This window comes from Herpailurus yagouaroundi, unplaced genomic scaffold, assembly GCF_014898765.1.
Source record: "Herpailurus yagouaroundi ecotype Mexico unplaced genomic scaffold, PumYag 159, whole genome shotgun sequence".
NCBI classification, from domain to species: domain Eukaryota; kingdom Metazoa; phylum Chordata; class Mammalia; order Carnivora; family Felidae; genus Herpailurus; species Herpailurus yagouaroundi.
This window is the reverse complement of record NW_024412400.1, coordinates 76931181-76954102: the sequence shown is the minus strand read 5'-3', so window position 1 is coordinate 76954102 and position 22922 is coordinate 76931181. Positions and strand designations below refer to the sequence as shown.

Genomic DNA, 22922 nt, shown 5'->3' with positions numbered 1-22922 from the left:
ACTCCCAAACAAGAAAAGTCCGGGACCAGATGGCTTCACAGGTAAGTTCTACCAAACACTTAAATAAGAGTTAATATCTATTCTCAAACTATTACAAAAAACAGAAAAGAGAGAAAAACTTCCAAATTTATTCTATGAGGCCAGCATTACCCTTATACCAAAACCAGATAAATACACCACTAAAAAAGATAACTAGAATAAATAAACTTTAAAAAAAAAAAAAGAAGGGGTGTCTGGGTGGCTTAGTTGGTGTCCTCTGACTGCGGCTCAGGTCATGATCTCATAGTTTATGAGGTCAAGCCCCACATCAGGCTTCGCACTGACAGTACAGAGCCTGCATGAGAGTCTCTCTCCCTCTCTCTGGCCCTCCCCTATCTGCTCGCTCTCTCTCTCTCTTTCAAAATAATAAATTAACTTAAAAAACATAAAGAGAGGGGCGCCTGGGTGGCTCAGTCAGTTAAGCGTCCGACTTCGGCTCAGGTCATAATCTCACGGTCCGTGAGTTCGAGCCCCGCGTCGGGCTCTGTGCTGACAGCTCAGAGCCTGGAGCCTGCTTCAGATTCTGTGTCTCCCTCTCCCTCTGCCCCTCCCCTGCTCACGCTCTGTCCCTCTCTGTCTCAAAAATAAATAAACATTAAAAAAATAAAAAATAAAAAATAAAATAAAGAGAACCAGAGGCCAATATTCCTCAGGAACACAGATGCAAAAATTCTCAATGAAATATTAACAAACCAAATCCAACAATATATTAAAAAAAAAAAGCATTCACCATAGTGAAGTGGGGTTTATTCCTGGGTTGCAAGGGTGGTTCAATATTCCCAATCAATGTGATACATCACATTAACAAAAGAAAGGATAAGAACCATATGATCCTTTCAATAGATGAAGAAAAAACATTCGACAAAGTATACCATTTTTCATGATAAAAACCCTCAACAAAGTAGATTTAGAGGGAACACACCTCAACATAACACAGGCCATATATGAAAAACCCATAGCTAAAATCCTCCTAAATGGGGAAAAACTAAGAGCTTTTCCTCTAGTGTAAGGAACAAGATAGGGATGTCCACTCTCACCACTTTTATTCAACATAGTAATGGAAATCCTAGCCACAGCAATCAAACAAAAAGAAATAAAAGGCATTGAAAGCATCAAAGTAAAGTAAAAACTTCGAAGAAGTAAAACTTTCACTATATGCAGATGACACGATGCTATATATAGAAAACCTTAAAGATTCAACCAAAAAACTGCTAGAACTGATAAACAAGTTCGGTAAAGTTGCAGGATATAAATCAACATACAGAAATCTATTGCATTTCTATATACTAATAACGAAGCAGCAAAAAGAGAAATCAAGGAATCAACCCCACTTACAACTGCACCAAAAACAGTAAGAGAGCTAGGAATAAATCTAAGCAAAGAGGTGAAAGAGCTGTACTCTAAAAACTATAAAGCACTGATGAAAAAAATGGAAGATGACACAAAGAAATGTAAAGACATTCCAAGGGCACCTGGGTGGCTGAGTCTGTTAAGTGTCCAAATTCACATCAGGTTATGATCTTGCAATTCCTGAGTTCTGGCCCTGCATAGGGCTCCATGCTGACAGTGCTGAGTCTGCTTAGGATTCTCTCTCTCTCCCTCACCCTCTGCCCCTCCCCTGCTCGTGCTTTCTCTTTGTCAAAATAAATAAACTTTAAAAAAACAAAAAGAAAGAAAGACATTCCATGTCATGCACTAGAAGAACAAATACTGTAAATATCTGCACTACCCAAAGCAATCTATAGATTTAATGTAATCCTTATCAAAATACCAACAGCATTTTTCACAGAGCTACAACAAATGATCCTAAAATTTGTATGGAACCACAAAAGATTCCAAATAGTTAAAGCACTTTTTTTTTTGATGTTTATTTATTTTTGAGAGACAGAGTGACAGAGCAGAAGGGGACATAGAATCTAAAGTAGGCTCCAGGCTCTGAGCTGTCAGCACAGAGCTCAACATGGGGCTCAAACTCATGAGCCATGAGATCATGACCTGAGCTGAAGTCGGCCCCTTAACCAACTAAGTCACCCAGGCACCCCCAAAGCAATCTTGACAAAAGAAAAGCAAAGTTGGGAGCATCACAATTCTGGATTTCAAGTTTTATTACAAAGCTGTAATAATCAAAGCAGTATGGTACTGGCACAAAAACAGAAACAAAGATCAATACAACAGAATAGAAAACCCAGAAATGAACTCACAATTATATGGTCAATTAATCTTTGACAAAGCAGGCAAGAATATGCAATGGGAAAAAGACAGTGTCTTCAACAAATGCTGCTGGGAAAAATGAACAGCTACATGCAAAAGAATGAAACTGGACTATTTTCTTACATCAAACACAAAAATAAATTCAAAATGGATTAGGAACATAAATGTGAGAACTGAAACCCTAAAAATCTTAGAGGAGAACATAGACAGTGACATAAGCCATGGCAACTTATTTCAAGATATATCTCCTGAGGCAAGGGCAACAAAAGCAAAAATAAACTACTAGAACTATATTAAAATAAAAACAGCAAAGGAAGCAATCAACAAAACTAAAAAGGTAACCTATGGAATGGGAGAAGATATTTACAAATGACATATTTGATAAAGGGTTATTATCCAAAATATATAAAGAACTTATAAGACTCAACAGCTTAAAAATGAATAATTCAATTAAAAAATGGACAGAAGACTTGACCATTCTTCCAAAAGATGACATACAGATGGCCAACAGACACATGGAAAAGATGCTCAACATCACTGATTATCAGGGAAATGCAAATCAAAACTACAATGAGATTTCACTTCACACCTGTCACAATGCCTAAAATCAACAATACAGAAACAACAGGCGTTGGTGATGATATGAAGAAAGAGGAACCTTCTTGCACTGTTGGTAGGAATGAAAGCTGATGTAGCCACTGTGGAAAACAATATAGAGGTTCCTCAAAAAGTTAAAAATAGAACTACCCCATGATTCATCAGTCATACTACTGGGTATTTACCCAAGGAATACAAAAATAAATTGAAGAGATACACGAACTCTGATGTTTATAACCACATTATCTATAATAGCCAAATTATGGAAAAAGCTCAAGTGTCCACTGATTGATGAATGGATAAAGAAGATATGGTGGGGGTGCCTGGGTAGCTAGTTGGTCAAGCGTCTGGCTTTGGCTCACGTCATGATCTCAAGGTTTATGGGTTCGGGCCTCGCATCGGGCTCTGTGCTGACAGTTGAGAACCTAAAGACTGCTTTGGATTCTGTGTCTCCTTCTCTCTCTGCCCCTCTCCACTTATACCTTCTCCTCTCTCCATCTCTCAAAAATTAATAAACTTTAAAAAAATTAGAAAAAAAAGAAGATACAGCATGTGCGCGCGCACACACAATGGAATATTACTCAGGCATAAAAAAGAATGAAATCTTGCCATTTGCAATGGCACAGATGGCGTTAGTACTATGGTAAGTGAACTAAGTCGGTCAGAGAAACACAAATACCATATGATTTCACTCATATGTGGAATTTAAGAAACAAAACAAATGAGCAAAGGGGAAAACAAAAGAGAGAGGCAAACCAAGAAACAGACTCTTAACTATAGAGAACAAACTGATGGTTACCAGAGGGGAGGTGGGGGGGATGGGTTAAATAGGTAATGGGGATTAAGGAGTACACATGTGATGAGCACTGAATATTGTATGCAAATGTTAAATCACGATACTGTACAACTGAAACTAATATTATATTGTATGTTAACTAACTGGAATTTAAATAAAAACTTATTTAAAAAAGGGCCAATCTATTAATACAAGCAACAGCACTGATAAATCTCAAAAGCATTATTTTAAGTGAAAGAAGCCCGAAAAAAACTATAAAGCATATGATACTATTTATATGACATCCTGGCAAGGGCAGAATTTCAGTATTAGAAAGCAAATTGGCAATTGCCAGGGGCTGGCATTTAGGATGTGATGGAAATGTTCCATGTTAGTTGTAAGAGTGGTCACAAGACTGTATGCATTTGTAAAACTCTTCTCTTGAAATGGATGAACCATACTATATTTTATATAAATTATACCTCAAGGAAGCTAAATTTAAAAACCTTACTTTAAAAAATATTCCAAAGTGAAAAAAAGTGGTAAAATGGGATTTAAAAATCTGTCACATAAATTACAAGCCCCTGAAAATGTTTTTTATTAAGATATATTAACTGAATTAGGAAAGTTGGATGATGAATCGATCGTGGCAAAACAGGTAGTGAGTCCAGGATTTCAGATCCTAGGTCTTGCCAATTTCTCCAGCTCTGGTACTTGGGCATGCAGCCAACACATGATACAAGCATGTAAGAAAACCTCCACATGCCTTTCAAGCATTTCAAATTCATTAAGTCCAAAAGAGAATTAATATCTATATGTTTCCCCATCTCTCACCACAACCTCGTCCTACCCCTCATCTTCTGAGAAACCAGTTTCTCTTCTGATTCCCTAATGAATAAACCACCATATATCCAATTAACCAAGTCAGAAATCTAGGAATCTTTGACACTTCCCATTTGTCTTATCCTTCACATCCAGTGGCACAATAAGCCCTATGTTTTAGGCCAATTTGCTTCCTAAAATATCTTTCAAATCCCTTCACATCTTATTATCCCTGGTATCACAGCCTTAATTCAAGCCACCTCTATACTATACTTTAGATTACTACAAAAATTTGCTAATATATCTTCTTGCCTCCAAAGTTGTCTTATTACAACCCATTTTCATACAACAGTTAGGGGGAGTTTTTCTAAACTACAAATCATGATATTCCTCTACTTAAAAGGTTTCGGTGGCTACCTACTACTCTAGTGTAGAAGTCTAAACTTCTCACCATGGATTAAAAAACTCAGTCTCTTCCTACCTTTTCGGTTTGTTTCTCACTACAGGCTTCCTTACACTTCAAGATGTGGTCATACTGATTTTTTTTTTTTTTCCAATTCCTTAGTATACATTGTTCTGTCTTGTTTCCAGGCCTTTTTATATATTCTGTCCTTCTACCTAGAATACTTTTCCCTAATCCTAACCTAATTTCTATCCATCCTTTGAGACTCAACATGAACATCATTTCATACAAGAAACCTTCCTTAACCTTCCATTAGATTCCTCTCTTAGGTGTGTGTATGGCATCCTGCACTTCACCAATGGCACACACTACACTTTGCTATAATTACTTATCTAAAAGTCTAGAAGCTCTCCTCCACAAAGGCAGGGTTTATATCTTGTCAGCCAAGGGTACACTCCCAGTTAGTACAGTACATGTGACATACTAGGTGCTCATATTTGCTATGCAAATGAGATTGTACTGCAACCTTACTATCAATCAATCCTCAATTCAGATATCAGCACAATTCCAAACGCTACCAGAGCCCTTAAAAAAAAAAAAAAAAAGGAAAATTAGTTAAAATTCTTTGTTGCTCTCTACTACTTTTTCTGTACCCCCTGCCTCATCACTTTGTTTCTTTTTTCCTACATGCCGGAGACCAACTATTCTTATGTTCTCTAAGGTTGTTTAAAGTGTCTTTTTTTTCTTTTTTAATTTGTTTTAATGTTTATTTATTCTTGACACAGAGAGAGACACAGCATGAGCAAAGAAGGGGCAGAGAGAGAGGGAGACACAGAATGTGAAGCAGGCTCCAGGCTCTGAGCTGTCAGCACAGAGCCCAACGCAGGGCTCGAACCCACGAACTGTGAGATCATGACCTGAGCAGAAGTCAGATGCTCAACCGACTGAGCCACCCAGGCGCCCCAAGGTTTCTTAAACCAATCAGATCTGACTTCCAGTTCTAAGTTTCTTTTCCCTTCTTCCTATGCAATTAAAATTACTACTTCTGAAGCCAAATATTCAAATAAACTAATTAAAAGAATAATATAACTGGGAATCTTAACTTTCTCATAGGCTTTCTTTTTATTTAACAGTTTATTACATTATTCAATTCATAAATGTACTGTATGCTCATTAGAGAAATTTGCCCCATCTCACAATCACTAATAATATTTAAGTCTTATTTCCTTCTGGTCTTTTTTCTCTAAATATTGTGCATATGCAACATTTGTGTGTTTTATACATTTGTGGGTCTATTGTTTCACTAACCACTGTAATATAAGCACTATCCATATCATCAAAAGCTTTTTAAAAAACAACTACAATACTATTTAATTGGAATGATATATTATGTGTTATATAATTATTCCCCTGGGGGCATTTTCATAGTCAACCTGGCTCACCCAAATCCCAAATGTATAAGGATTTTTTTTCAGCACGGAGCTCCCAGATTCCTTTTAAATTCCAGTTATTTCCACTATCATCACCACTACATGTCCTTCAACCTTCTTCCATATTCAGTATACGAAATAATATAATTTATGAAACCAAAAATGTACCACACATCTAATTCTGCTTTAGCTTTTTGATAAGGATGTGTTAGAAAGAGACAGAGAGACACAGGGGAGTGGGGGGAGAAGAAGGGACAAAAGGACGAGGGGGAAAGGAAGGGAGATAAAGAATTATAAAATATGGGTGGCACAACAAAATTAAACATTTTGAAATGTTTACTGCTCGCTGTCAGGGTATCAAAACTGTATCTGCATACACATCTTTCTTTCCATTAAAAAAAATTTATTACCCTGGTTCCTCTAAAAACATCTTAAAATCATATTGTCTCTTACCAGTGCCAATACATTTAGAAATTCTCTTGTGTCAAAATGTAGCAAAGTCCGAACATAGGGGTAGATTTCTTCCTCAGGGGAGGCTTCTGCTGAATGCAGGCGAATCAGAAATTCAAAAACCTTCAAGTTTAAAAAAAAAAAGTTGACGATCTTCTCTCCTTACAAAGTATCTTGCTGAAGCAACAACTGCCAGTTGGACAAAATAAAGGCAGGTGGAATTTAGTTTAAATTGCCACCATGTTGTAACTTCTCTAACCTGATTCCGCTATCATTACTGGCTGTAGTGATTGTGGGTAGGTCCTCTCCTACCATAGCAGATAGCTCCTGACTCACGTGTAACCTTCAATTACAGTTCATCTATAGTACATATTAACAAGAGGTGTGGATCATAATATAGTACATATTAACAAGAGGTGTGGAAATAGCACCAACCTGGTTTTTAACCAAGGGAACAAGATCTTCAGGGATGTCACCAAGGGGATAGGCTCGGCCTGCTAGACAACAGCTAGAAGAAAAGGAGAACAGATTTGGTGACTTGTAATGGGCTAACTTCCAGGTAACACATTGTTTCTCAAACCCAAGATACTCATTTGGTGTTTAAGCACACTCGGCTTTTGTCACATCAAGTTCAAACTTGATCAAGATGAGAGCCAGTTCAGAAAATGTGAGCAACCAGGGATGGTGGTGAAATAAACACATCCTGTGACAGAGTAAGCACTTTCATTTCTTCTTATTTTTCCTAAAAGAAACCTAAGCTACGCTAAGTGGACAGGAAGGAATGAGAACAGACTATCTGAAAGTCTCATACTCAGCACCAGAAAAATACCTAATGGCACCATTACGTTATGTTTTACCAGTGAAAAGCCTAATGTTCTCACAAACTTCAAACCAGTGGCTCTAAGAACAGTGATTAAAGACAGGGAACAAGCTAGTCTAACAAAGGTCTGGAAAATGTCTGCAACAGAACAAGTCTTCAGGGAGAGGAGAAACTGATGAGAAATTAACTATACAGTTTTACCTCCAAATCAGACCTTCCTTATGGCTAATGGCTAATGTTTTATGGTTTATGCCTTGAGGGTTCAACTATAAAGATGTCTTCTGTTGGGGCGCCTGGGTGGCACAGTCGGTTAAGCGTCCGACTTCAGCCAGGTCACAATCTCGCGGTCTGTGAGTTCGAGCCCCGCGTCAGGCTCTGGGCTGATGGCTCAGAGCCTGGAGCCTGTTTCCGATTCTGTGTCTCCCTCTCTCTCTGCCCCTCCCCCGTTCATGCTCTGTCTCTCTCTGTCCCCAAAATTAATAAAAACGTTGGAAAAAAAATTAAAAAAAAAAAAGATGTCTTCTGAATATGTCCTCATTCTGGGGGGGAAAGGCACAAATTTTAAACTTCTTTGAACTAGCCATCAATTTTGAATGTTGGATTAGAGACAGCATATTCTAAGAAATTTCAAGTACAGACAATAAAGTACTGGGGAGATGCTGTATATGTTCTTCTAAAGAATCGATGTAACAAGTGTGAAACAGGTCTCAAAGTTAACTCTGGCACTAGATAGGAGCTAAAATGATGCTTTGGCAGGTTCTGCCACCTTCCGCCCTGCCACCCTGTCAGCCAGCTATCTGTCCAAAAGTTCTATTGGGACATAATTCTGAGCCTCCATAGTTTGTGGAAAGAATTCTGTTTGAGGAGTAAGGAGAGGAGATAAACATTTCACAGCTTAACCTCTGTCACTAACTTTTTCATGACCTAAACACATCTCTTGCCCTTTTATAAAAAAGAGAGAGAACACATATTCCACAGAGTTTCCAGTGCTAAAAATAAAATACTCTACCACCAGGCTTTCTCAACCTCAGCCTTATTGATACTTTGACAGAGATAATCCTTCATTGTATGGACTACCCTATGCACTCAGCAACATCGCTGGCCACCACCCATTAGATGCCAGCAGCATATCTCTCCCAGCCCCAAATGTGACAAGCAAAAATGTCTCTAGACATTGCCAAAGATCGAGGCGGGGGGGGGGGGGTGTACCAATGGGGGACAAAATCACCCATGGTTGAAAACCACTACTGTATAAGCAATAAAACATGAAAAGCACTATACACATAGGACATGACAGTACCTCTAAGAATACGGGGCGGGGGGGGGGGAGGAATTATAGAAAAAGTACATGTAAATTAAATAAAAAAAAAATCTCTTACCTAATATATACAAGCAGCTTGTTGCCCATAACAACTTGCTCATCTAAAACAGAAAAAGTATCTTCAGCAATTCTCTCAAAACCTTTTCAGAAATAAAATCTTTATGTGGAAACAAAAAATAAAACTTGGCATTTGAGTTAAGTATCTTCCTAAAGAATACATAGAGAAAAAACCACCTTAATTCTTGTTTTTAGAATTTCCATTAGATTCTTTTCACAGACAAAAAACCAATGAGTCAATGAAGCATACAGAAGAAGGAATACATCTGAGGGTAGAGAACCATATATTGTTGGCTTAACCAATAGTTTGGGACCAGGGTAAAGTGTAGAGCAGGCAGTTAGTTGATGAGTTAAAGGTCATGACCAATTAAGTAATATTAAAGACTAATAATGTCTTCTCATCTGTAACATGGACTCTTACCACCCACTGTGCTCTAGGGTTGTGAAGGCCACTGTTCACAAATGTTTAAAATAAGAGACTTAGATTAAATGATCTTTAGGACCCTTTTTATTCTAAGTTACATCTAAAAAGTAAGATTCTGTCACATGATAATATAAGTCTATCTCTTGGTTAAAAGAAATCAGAAGTATAATTATATCAGGTGTAGGCAAAGGGGTCAAGGGCAACAAGACAATAAAGTAAGAGCCTCAAGAGTGGGTGAAGTGACCAGTAATTCTTATGGTGTGCAGATTATAGGAATTTGCGATTGGTTATAATAAACTGAAATTTCTACTTTTGGTATATGAATAGTGAGCATAATGTAAGCAAGTGTACATCTCTTAATCAGTAATCCTTTCTAAATACAATAATGCCTTGCATTGTGAGTAACTTGTCCTGTGAGTGTTCCACGAGACAAGCAAACATTTCTAATAAATTTTAACTTGATAAACGAGTGATGTCTTGCAATATGAGTAGTACAAGATGCTGAATGTCACATGATCACAACTGACCCAGTGGTTCTTCTCTCTTTCACTTGCAGGATTGTGGGTGATCGTCTCCCATTGCTCAGATGCTCAGTCTCAGGCCACGGTGTTTGGCAGTAATCTGTGATTTTTCAGAACAGTGGAAGGTGCCCACAACTAGCACTAGTGTATTTTTTGTCATTTCAAAGCACCTATGGACAGTCCCTTGTTTTTCCATACAATAGCTTAGCAATGCTTTGCTTTATTCTAGATTAGGCTGCCTCCAGATATAGACCCTTTCCTCTACTGCCAGCTACATTAAATATAGTATATGCCAAGAGTTTATTAATACTGTACTGTAGCCAACATCCATGCGAGCATATACAATGGACTGCATGCAGAAAAAGGCTGAAAAGAAAGGCGGTAAGAAGGAGATGATTACAATGGAAGTTAAGAAGGAAATCATCGAAGTATGAATGAGGTATGCAAGTGGCCGATATTGCAAGATTTTATAAGAAGTCTGTGTCTGCATCTCACCTGCAGAGAAGGAGGAGAAAAAGGCAGAGAAATCCCTCACTTCAAATGAGATTAGGGAGATGTATAAAATGTGGGAAAAGTACAAAATTTTGTAGAAAAGCACTACCCAAATAGGGCTGTAGCAGTGAGAGCAATGAATCTATTTAACAATACAATGTCACATTTCCACAAAATTCTCAAAAGGAGGCAAAAGAAAGCGTCACTGGATAGGCTCCTTGTTAAAGTTGCACAAAACAAAAAAGATTCCACTGAGGCAATAAACAGCAGTGATTCCATCAGTGATAGTGAAAGTCGTCCTGCACAATAACCCTCCTCTCTCATCTCCCTCACAGCAGCCATGAAGGTTTTCAAAGGTAAGTGCAGTTTAATTTATTTTCCTTTCTATATTGTATTTTCTTTATTATTTTGTATTATATTACAGTATTATAATCATTTTTATATGCGTATTTTTGCGTTGTGGTACGAATCACCTGAGTTTCCATTATTTCTTCTGAGGAAATTCACTTTGGTATACAAGTATGTTTCCAGAACAAATTATGCTCGCAAACCAAGGTTTTACTGTACTCCAGATCTGTGTTGTCATAAGTGCAAATAAACTTGAATTGCTTGAAATTATGAGTAACTATAATATGCTTCAATTCCAACTTTTTTAATTAATAAATTTCATTTTTTAGAGAAGTTTCACTAGGTTCACAGCAAAAATGAGAGAAAGGTATAGATATTCCCCATATATCCCCTATCCCCACACCACACAATCTCCCCCACTATCAACATCTGCTCCAGAGTAATATATTTCTTATAATCAATGAATCTACAGTGACACATCACATGAAGTCCACAGTTTACATTAGGGTTCACTCTTTTTTTTTTTTTTTTTTTAATTTTTTTTTTCAACATTTATTTATTTTTGGGACAGAGAGAGACAGAGCATGAACGGGGGAGGGGCAGAGAGAGAGGGAGACACAGAATCGGAAGCAGGCTCCAGGCTCTGAGCCATCAGCCCAGAGCCCGACGCGGGGCTCGAACTCACGGACCGCGAGATCGTGACCTGGCTGAAGTCGGACGCTTAACCGACTGCGCCACCCAGGCGCCCCTAGGGTTCACTCTTAATGTTGTGCATACTATGTATGGGTTTTGGCAAATTTATGCTGACATATGAACACCATTACAGTATTGTCAGTTGTACAGAACAGTTTCACTTTTGTAAACCCTCTGTGCTCAGCCTATTCATCTCTCCCTTTTCATCAACCCCTATCTCACAGTTTGTGAGTTCAAGCACTATGTCGGGCTCTGAGCCAACAGCACGGAGCCTGCTTGGTATTTTTCTCTCCCTCTCTCTCTCTGCCCCTCTGAGGCTTGCTATCTCTCTCAAATAAATAAATAAACAAACAAACAAACAACAAACATTAAAAAAAAAAGGGACATCACACTAATGAATGAATGGGTTAACCAGGGAATTGAAGAAGAAATTAAAAAATACATGGAGGCAAATGAAAATGAAAACACAACAGTCCAAAACTTTTGGGATGCAGCAAAGACAGTCTTAAGAGGGAAGTATACTGGAATTCAGACCTATCTCAAGAAGCAAGAAAGGACCCAAATACACAACCTAACCTTACACCTAAGGGAGCTAGAAAAGGAATAGCAAATAGAGTCCTAAAATCAGCAGAAGAAGGGAAATAATAAAGAGCAGAACAGAAATAAATGATAAAAAAAACAAAAAACAAAAAAACAAAAAAAGAACAACCATAGAATAGATCAATGAAACTAAGAGCTGGTTCTTTGAAAGAATTAACAAAATTGATAAACCCCTAGTCAGACTTCTCAGAAAGAAAAAAGACCCAAATACATAAAATCACAAATGAAAAAGGGGTGATCACAACCAACACCACAGAAACACAAACAATTATAAAAGAATACTATGAAAAAAATTATATGCCAACGAACTGGGCAATCTGGAAGAAATGGACAAATTCCCAGAAACTCACATACCACAAAAACTGAAAGAGGAAGAAATAGAAAATTTGAACAGACCCATAACAGCAAACAAATTGAATGAATAATCAAAAATCTCCCGGGGCACCTGGGTGGCTCAGTTGGTTGAGCATCTGACTTCGGCTCAGGTTATGATCTCATGGTTTGTGAGTTCGAGCCCCGCGTCAGGCTCTGTGCTGCAAGCTCAGGGCCTGGAGCCTGCTTCAAATTCTGTGTCTCCTTCTCTCTCTGCTCCTCCCCTGCTCGCACTCTGTGAGTGAATAAAGATTTAAAAAGAAAAAAAAATATCTCCCAATAAACAAATCTCCCAATAAACAAGAGAGGGAAGGCCAGATGTCTTCCCAGGGGAATTCTACCAGACATTTAAAGAAGAGTTAATACCTATTCTTCTCAATCTGTTCCCAAAAAAATGGAAATGGAAGGAAAACTTCCAAACTCATTCTATGAAGCCAGCATTACCATGATTCTAAAACCAAAGACCCCACTAAAAAGGACAACCACAAGGCCAATATCCCTGATGAACATGAATGCAAAAATTCTCAATAAAATACTAGCAAATCGAACTCAACAGTACATTAGAAGAACTATTCACCATGATCAAGTGGGATTTATTCCTGGGCTGTAGGGCTGGTTCAATATTTGCAAATCAACGTGATACACCACATTAATAAAAGAAAGGATAAGAACCATATGATCTTGTCAATAGATGCAGAAAAGCATTTGACAAAACACAGCATCCTTTCTTGATAAAAGCCCTCAACAAAGTAAGAATAGATGGAATATACCTCACATCACAAAAGCCATATACCAAATACCCATGGTTAGTATCTTCCTCAATGGGAAAAACTGAGAGCTTTCTGCCTGAGATCAGGAACATGACAGGGATGTCCACTCTCACTTCTGTTGTTTAACATAGTATTGGAAGTCTTAGCCTCAGCAATCAGACAACACAAAGGAATAAAGGCATCCAAATCAGCAAGGAGGAAGTCAAACTTTTACTCTTCGCAGATGACATGATACTCTACATGAAAAACCCAAAAGAGTCCACCAAAAAACGTCTAGAACTGATCCATGAATTCAACAAAATTATAGGATATAAAATCAATGCACAGAAATCTGTTGCATTCCTATACACCAATAATGAAGCAACAGAAAGAGAAATCAAGGAATCGATCCCATTTGCAAGTGCACCAAAAACAATAAGATACTTAGCAATAAACCTACTAAAGAGGTAAAAGATCTATACCCTGAAAACTATAGAACACTTCTGAAAGAAATTGAAGAGGACACAAAGAAATGGAAAAGCATTCCATGCTTATGGATTGGAAGAACAAACATTGTTAAAAGCCTATACTACCCAAAGTAATCTACAAATGTAATGTAATCCCTATCAAAACACCACCAGCATTTTTCGCAGAGCTAGAATGAACAATCATTAAGTTTGCACGGAATCACAAAAGACCCCAAATAGCCAAAGCAATCCAGAAAAAGAAAAAACTGGAGGTACCACAATTCCAGATTTCAAGCTGTATTACAAAGCTGTAGTCATCAAGACAGTATAGTACTGGCACAAAAACAGACACATAGGTCACAGGAAAAGAATAGAGAACCCAGAAATGGATGCACAACTGTATGGTCAACTAAACCTTGACAAAGCAGGAAAGAATATCCAATGTAAAAAAGACAGTCTCTTCAACAAATGGTGCTGGGAAAACTGGATGGTGACATGCAGGAGAATGAAACTGGACCACTCTCTTATACCATACACAAAAATAAATTCAAAATGGATGAAAGATCTAAATATGAGACAGGAAACCATCAAAAACCTAGAGGAGAAAATAGACAGCAACCTCTCTGACCTCAACCAGGGCAATTTACTAGACACATCACCGAAGGCAAGAGAAACAAAAGTAAACATGAACCACTGGAACCTCACCAAGATAAAAAGCTTCTGCACTGCAAAGGAAACAATAAACAAAACTACAAGGCAGCTTATGGAATGGGAGAAGATACCTGCAAATGATGTATCTGATAAAGGGTTAGCATCCAAAATATATACAGAACTTAGCAAACTCAACACCCAAAAAACAAATAACCCAGTGAAGAAATGGGCAAAAGACATGAACATACACTTTTCCAAAGAAGACATCCAGATGACCAACCAACACATGAAGAGATAAGATACCACCTCACACCTGCCAGAATGGCTAAAATTACTAACACAAGAAACAACAGGTGTTGGTAAGGATACGGACAAAGCAGAACACTCTTGCACTGCTGATGGGAATGCAAACTGGTGCAGCCACTCTGGAGAAGAGTATGGAGGTTCCTGAAAAAACTAAAAATAGAACTACCCTATGGTTCAGCAATTGCCCTACTAGGTATTCACCCAAAGGATAAAAAAAATACAGATTCACAGGGGACAAGCACCCCGATTTTTACAGCAGCATTATCAACAATAGTCAAACTATGGAAAAGAGCCCCAAAGTCCATCAACTGATGAATGGATAAAGATGATGTGGGGGGGGTGTGTGTGTGCGCATGCATTCATGCATGTGTGATGGAATATTATTCAGCCATCAAAAAGAATGAAATCTTGCCATTTGCAATGACGTGGATGGAACCAGAATGTATTATGCTAAGTGAAATAAGTCAATAAGAGAAACAAATATGATTTCACTCACATCTGGAATTTAAGAAACAAAAACAGATGAACATATGGGAAGAGGGGGCAACAACATATGGGGGGAGAGGAAACAAAATGAGACAAGCCACAAGAGACTCTTAATGATAGAGAACAAACAGGGTTTATGGAGGGAGGTGGGTGGAAGATGGGCTAGATGGGTCATGGGTATTTAGGAGGGCACCTGTGATGAGCACTGGGTGTTGTATATAAGTGATGATTCACTGAATTCTACTCCTCAAACCAATATTGTACTGTATGTTAACTAAAATTTAACTTAAAAATAAAATAAAATAAAATGTTTCTTATACACAACTTTTAGTTGCGTCTTATTTTTTGATCCATTCTAATAATCCCTTTCTTTTAATTGGTGTATTTAGACTATCGACATTTTAAATGATTATTGGATCAATGCCCACCATATTTTACCGTTTTCTATTTCTTGTCCTTATTCTTTATTCCTGTTTTGTCTTCAACACTTTTTCTGCCTTTTGAAGTTTTAACTGAGCATTTTATATAATTCTGTTTTTTCATTTTCCTAGTATATCAATTATATATCCTTTTTTAAGTTGTTGCTCTCAAGTTTGCAATATAAATTTACTAATGATTGGGGTGCCTGGGTGGCGCAGTCGGTTAAGCGTCCGACTTCAGCCAGGTCATGATCTCACGGTCCGTGAGTTCGAGCCCCGTGTCGGGCTCTGGGCTGATGGCTCAGAGCCTGGAGCCTGTTTCCGATTCTGTGTCTCCCTCTCTCTCTGCCCCTCCCCCGTTCATGCTCTGTCTCTCTCTGTCCCAAAAATAAATAAACGTTGGAAAAAAAAAAAATTTACTAATGATTTACAATCCAAACAGATTTACGATACAAATCTACTTCCAAGTAACACTAAACCGCTTCACAGGTACTAGAAGTATCTTACACTAACAAAATACTCTTAATTCTTCTCTCCTGTTCCTGTGTCCTTGCTCCCATTCATTTCATTTATACATAAACATAAAACACACAAGCATCCATACACACATAATCAAATACATTGTTATTATTATCTTGAACTATTACCTGACAGGTCAATTAAGGATAAGAAAAACAGAGTTCTTCTTGAGCCAAGCTGTTTGAATCTTGTTGCTTGGTGGTGTGGTCTATATATGCTGTGTTTGGAAGGAAGCAGGGGAGTGGGTTCCTGACTGACCTCAGCCGGCCTGGGGGTGGAGGACACCACTCGAATTACACCTCAGGACTGCAGTCCAGGCCTCAACATTGCAACATCCCTAGACTCCATGACCAGAAGACGCCATTTGCAGAGGCTCATGGCAGAGCAGCTTGTAAAAGTCGGGGTACATCCTGAGAAAACTGGGCAGTATGTTTCTGGAAACTACTGTTGGAGCTAAGCTCTTGGTTTCTCTGCTGGGCCACAGATATCTGGGGGGTACACTCAGTCCCCTAGATGTAGGCTGACATGCCACTGTCTTTGAAAAGACTGCGCATCACTGAGGCAGCCCCCTTTTCCCAGTAAAAAGTCTGGAGTCCTCAGCAGTGGCTGGTTAGAGGGGAATCAGGTTGCACTTTCTCTACTCCTCATAGTTTCCCTGCTTGTCAACTGAGTTTCCTCCTGAGGAAGATCATTTCCCTCACAAAGCCCAGGTCTCTGCAGACCAATTAGCAAGGGGCACTAACAGCCATGCACGTCTGTCCTGGCAAAGGCCAATGTTTTTTGAAGAGAGCTCAAACTCCCTCCCCAGCCCATGTCTAGTGAACACCAGAGCAGGGAAAGAATCAAGCCCATTCCCTGTCCTCTTCTCCTCTGTGAACTGAATTTCAGAAATTTTTTTCTACACGCAACACAAAGCGTCCAGATCCATAAAACAATAAGGAGGGGAAATGTGTTTTGTTTTGTTTTATTTTTTTCCTGGAAATTTTGCTTCAAATTTTGCCGTACCATACAGCCCAGAAAGACATGTGTTCTCATTTGCCTGCCTGACTCCATGGTGGCGTCGCTTTTATGTTCCATTCGTGGCATTCAAGTTGCTCTCCTTTATAGCCCTGTTTCTCAAGTTCTGTTCAAGTTAAACTCGTGTAAAACTCTCCATGGTGCTGGGAGCAGCATGTGTGTCGCTGCTGCATAAGAATCTGTACTTGGATGCCGATCTAGAGACCTGATGGAATTGACAGTTGTGTACCCGTAATCATTAGTGGCAATGATGGCATTCTGAAAAGCAATTCTTATACAGTAAGTTCTACAATTCTTTGGAAAAAAGAACAAGAAAAATAAAAGTTTTTGTTTTACCTTCACTTATTCTGATGTTCTTTCTTGAATCTGAGTTTCTTATCTATATTATTTTCTTTCTCTCTAAAGATTTTCTATTAATATTTCTTGTAAGACAGGTCTATTGGCAACAAATTCCCTCTATTTTTGTTTGTCTAAGAAAGTCTATTTCCCCTTCACTTTTGAAGGATAATTTTACAAAGGATACAAAATTCTATGTTGATGGGCTTTTCTCTCAACATTTTAAGTATTTGTTCCCAACACTTTAAATATTTACTCCACTGTCTTCTTTCTGCATGGTTTCTAAGAAGTTGGATGTCATTCTCATTTTTGCTCCTTGTAAGTAAGGTTCTTTTTCCCTGTGGCCTCTTTCAGAATCTCTAGCTTTAATTTCTGCAATTTAAATATAATAGCCTAGGTTTGGGGGTTTTTGTTGTTTATCCTGCTTGGTGTTCTCCTAGCTTCCTGGATCTGTGGTTTGATGTCTGACATACATTTGGGGAAATCCTCAGTAATTATTGCTTCAGATGCTGCTTCTGTTCCTTTCTTTCTTCTCCCTCTGGCAGTCCCATTATGTGTAAGTTACACCTTTTGTACTTGTCCCACAGGCCTTAGATGTTCTCTTCTGCTTTTTTCAGTCTTTCTTCCCTTGGCTTTTCAGTTTTTGGGTTTTTTTTTTTTTAACTTTTCTGTTATGTCCCCAACCTCAGAGATTCTTTCCTCAGCTATGTCCAGTCTATTAACGAGCCCATCAAAGGCATTCTTCATTTCTGTGAGCTTTGTGGCATTTTAACTTTACCTAGTCCCATCTCCCTTTCCCCAGCTTTACCAGAGCTCTGAAAACCAAAAGCCTTGTACAAATCAGCAACCTAATGGCCACTTGAGGGGACAAAATAGGTTGGGAGCTTGCCCACACAAAAACTTATTCATATCTAAGGGTGATGGGGGGAAAAGGCAATATAAGGGATACCTGTGGTTAATAAAACTGTATCTCTACTTTATCAGTGTGAATATCCAGTTTTGACATTGTGCTTTTGTTTTGCAAGGTGTTGTCACTGGGGGAAATTGGGTAAAGAGAATACATGATCTCTTGTGTTATTTCTTTCAACTGCACGTGACTCTATAATTTCCTCATAAAAAAAGTTTAATTAGAAACAAAACTTGTTCACTAATGTAGCAGCATTACTTAGAACAGCTCCAAATTGTAAGCAACTCAAATGTCCATCATCTGGTGAATAAACAAATGACAGTATATCCAACCCATGAAATACTACTCAGAAGTAAAAGTGAACAAAATATTAACACATGCAACAAGATGGATGTATCTTTACAAACAAGTGAAGTAAAAGTAAAGAAATAAAGCTAAGTGAAAGAAATAAAACACCAAAGATCACCTACTGTATGACTCCACTTACAAGAAATGTAGTGACAGAAAGTACATCAGTGATTGCATGGAGGTCAGCCTGGAGGAAAAGCTTGAGTACCACGGGCAGGAGGAAACTTTTTAGTGTGAAGGAACTCTAGCTCCTTGTACCGTTTGATTATGGTGGTGATCATATGATTATATACGATTATCAAAATTCATACTGCACACATAAAATTGAATTTTATGAAATTTAAATATCTTAAAATAGAAAAAGGAGAAAAAAATTAAGACTTAGAAAAGTAATACCTGTTAGTGTTCTTCCTGCATTCAGAGGAGGAGAAATGACTCTGAAAAGTTTCTGCATTAAAATTAAAAATAAAACAATCACCATCATTTTTTAAAAAAATTGTATTTTCAAAAAACAATCAAGAATCTTATACTATTAATCACCTTTCTCTGAATAAATCAGTTATTTGCTATTGGGATTAAATACAAAAACTTTTAAGGTGGACACAAACTATTATTGAAGAATCAGTAGGAAACAACTGTTATCATATTCCTCACTGAAAGAAACCATTTAGTAAATACCAGTTAGGTGAAGGTGTTTGTTGAGTTGTAATTTCTGATATAAATATCCTTAGGCTCATCAAAATGATTAAAAAAAAAAAAGTGAAGGGATTAATAGCCCACCAAAATGGCAATGAAGATTATTTTAAACTGAAAACATCTGAACAGCAGACACAAAAGGAAACATTATCTAAATTTAAACACAGCCTCTGAAAACACAGGAAGATTAATGATAAAACTACATTGGCCTTCCTCAGAGGGAGTTTCCTGTTTGGGAGAGGACAGGCCCTTAGAACTGGGAACTGCAAATCAAACTGTTCATTAGCCAAAAAAAAAAACCAATCCTTATTTTCCTAGGAAGGCCCTAAATCCCTCCCTCCCCGCTAACCAACATTTTGTTAAACAGGTGTATAAACCTTTAGTTCCGGCCAGTCAGTAAAGTCCTCATTACAAAGTGCTCCCAGTACTTGTGTGAATAAACCTTTCCTTTTCTCTTGTTAATCTGTCTTTTGTCAGCTAATCTGCAGCCCCCCTCCCCGCACTGAGACCTAAATTCCTAGAGGAAGTGCTTTCCCTCCCAACACAAGGCACTACTTTTACCTCAGAAGCAGCCACAGCTACAAATAAGGAAAGAGTTCAGAGACCCTGGTAGTCATCTCAAATATGATGACACTGTCGTTCCAGAAATTCTAGAAATTCTCAAGAGGCAGGAGACCTTTTAATTTAGACCTCTTTAAGTACTAAAATAATTAAACTTCAAATAATGACAAGTGATTTCCTTGTGAGCAGAAAGTTACAAATACGGAATCTCAGAACACACCTACCTAACCTCCCATTGCTAAACTCTCCAAATGACTATTTAATAACAAATACCAAGCTCTTTCTGAAAACCATTAAACTTGAAAACCTCTCTTAACACAAAACAAGGCAACCTTAATAGCCCACAGCCCATCTGAGATGTGTAGATATAAATGCAAACCAGATTTTGAGGATTAAAACACACACAAAACTAAAATTTAAAATGCAACAATAACAAAAACCCAGCAATCATTTTTATCACCATAGAATATATCAAATTAGAATCTGTTTCTAAGGATTATTTTGAGAGAAGGCAGAATTGTAGAGGCTGCTTTTAGAGAACGGGCTTGGGCAATGGAAACCTGATCAAGGTAAAAGGGCCCACGGCAACCAAGACCAAGGAGCTGAAAGCAAACAGGCAATTCAAATAGGTTCATTGAGCGACCCACCTCAAAATAGCCACAGTCCCTAACTGACCAATTATAACCATGCACAGTTCCTAAGATTACCAAAGAAGAGAAAAGTCCATTTTTCCCATATTCCCTGACTTCACCCTGTAACTGTGGCCACTCACCACTGCCTTTGCTGTCTCTCCTTTGCTGTCCTGCCTGCCTTCCACACCTTTGCGGTGTATTCAGTAAACTTTTATCTCTTTTTCTGCCTTGGGTGAATTCTTTCACCACCTGTGCCACCAGCCCCCACGTGATCAGAGCGCCCCACATTTGCAACTGGGATGTCCGACATTTGGTGGCCCAAATGAGACCCTCTGATGGCCTGGAGCTCTCCCCGGATTCTCTGGGAATTTCTCGGGGCTTTCCCCCCGCGGACCATCCAATTGGAGGATCCCACAGAAACTGCATTAATTCTTCCTAACTGTGGTTTAAGAGTGAGACAAAACATTTTTTTGCATGTAGGGAGGTCCTGGATCTCACTGAGGAGCCAGCTGACAGTTCTTTCCAGGGATGTACTGGACTTCGGAGGAAAGCAGCTGAGAGATGTTCAAGTGTAAAAAATCCTTACTAGACACACAATCAGGGTCAAAACCAGGGGAAGAGGGCTGTGGTACATTTTGGAAACTGACCAAGAGAAGAGAGGGACAACCAAAACTGGAGGAGTTTTGAATTAGAGTAATAGTCACCTACCTACAAAGCTAAGGGTGTTTAAGAAAGCATGAAATATCACAACTGCTGACTTAGCAATACCAAAGACAGTTTTGGATAGCCATTAAATACGAAAAAAAAAAAAAAAAAAAAAGAAAAGAAAAAAAAGGTTGACTGGATGCCTTCCACAGATGCCTGGCTCTTCTAAGCCAGGTAATTAGTCATTGTAATAAAACAATGGGCTGGCAGGGTGCTACCTATATCCACAATCCATTATCTACAATTCTGTCCTCAATTTAAGGCAAATAACAAAGTGGATACGGCATTTGGTTCTTTTTAAAATAAGACCAAATGCTTTTTAGTGATGAGGAGAATAAATTATAATGCATGCTGTAAGTGCTAAACTGGAAAAAGCAACAAATTAGCAATTAACAAATAAAGATATTCCACCATTATCAGGACCTTCCCCCAGCACAATATATCTACAAATAATATTTCTTAATAGTACATTTACTACACACAGTAAGTATATGAATATTTTATACCTTTTGGAAAACTTACTATAATATCAAAAATTCTTAAACAAACCAACTTAGTCTAACAGGCAGGCATTACTTTTATTTATTGCTCCCTGGGATTTAAATACCTATTTATGCAGACAAAAAAGAAAGCAATGGCAGAAGGTATGAAATTCAAGGTCACCTAATGCCCCAAGCTAAAATGGGTGCAAGTCTAATAATATATCTACAAGAAATTAAACAATGATTGGATGAAAACAGAATCTATTCAAAGTAAATGAATAGGAAAAAAGCCATTCATAGACAAATGTGTGTCCAAGTTAGGAAATATCTTACCTCCATTGGACTAATAAATTCATTCATGCCTCTGTTGTAAACATAGATCATAGCATCATACAGACGATTTTCCCAACACATGAGAACTACCTGTAAAAAGAAGAGTTGTCTCACCAATTATTTTCCTTAAAGCTTTAACAATGGAGAAGATCTTAAATACTCTTCCCTATCTATCTTAGTCCTTCTCTGAAAAAAACTGAAGTACAGTTGACCCTTGAACAATGTGGAGGTTAGGGGCGCTAACCCCTCCTCACCCCCACACAAAAACCCATATATAACTTTTGACTCCCCCACAACTCAACTATGAATAGCCTACAGTTGACCAGAAGCCTTATTGATAACATTGTCAAGTAACACCTATTTCATATGTTATGTGTGTTATATTCTGTATTCTTACAATATAGAGAAAATGTTATTAATAAAATTATAAAGAGAAGGAGATACACAGTACTGTGCTTGCATTTATTGAAAAAATTCCACGTATAAATATATCTGTGTAGTTCAAAATCCTGTTGTTCAAGGATCAACAGTACTCAAACACAGTGTCAGGGTAACAGCTGTTATAGGTTCAATACTACTTTTAATTGTACAATGGCTACTTTCAAACATCCCCAATGTCTATTTTTCTCTCCATCCTCCCCCTTTCCATACTCATTTTGCCCTTGGTCAATAGCTCTACAAATTATTTACTGAACACTTATATTCATTCAGGCCCACTCCTAGGCATCTGAGATACAGTGATAGATCAGACAAATCTCAACTTAGTCTCTACCCTTACAGAACTACTGTTCATCTTGGACACTTAACAAAAGAAGGGAGGGGCAGAAAATGATATGTGAGTTACACCTGGGGAAGTTACTCAATTACACAAATAATTCGTTTACAAATGTGATGTGTTACAAAGCAACCTGACGTGCTCTAGAGTATTCAGAA

General features: G+C 38.1%; 1 protein-coding gene across 12 annotated transcripts in view; it reads right to left on the bottom strand.

Annotated features, from left to right (window-relative positions):
- VPS8 (VPS8 subunit of CORVET complex) overlaps positions 1-22922 on the bottom strand; it is a 256338-nt gene that overhangs the window by 144115 nt on the left and 89301 nt on the right. For all 12 annotated transcript variants that reach the window (XR_005792281.1, XR_005792282.1, XR_005792283.1 and 9 more), the window contains 5 exons: positions 21990-22079; positions 18977-19028; positions 8927-8969; positions 7163-7235; positions 6731-6850 (listed from right to left, as the gene is read on the bottom strand). Coding sequence is in view for 9 of the 12 variants with exons in the window: in XM_040480980.1 (XP_040336914.1) it covers positions 6731-6850; positions 7163-7235; positions 8927-8969; positions 18977-19028; positions 21990-22079 (378 nt within the window). In the remaining 3 variants the exon portion in view is untranslated. The remainder of the gene's footprint in view (positions 1-6730; positions 6851-7162; positions 7236-8926; positions 8970-18976; positions 19029-21989; positions 22080-22922) is intronic.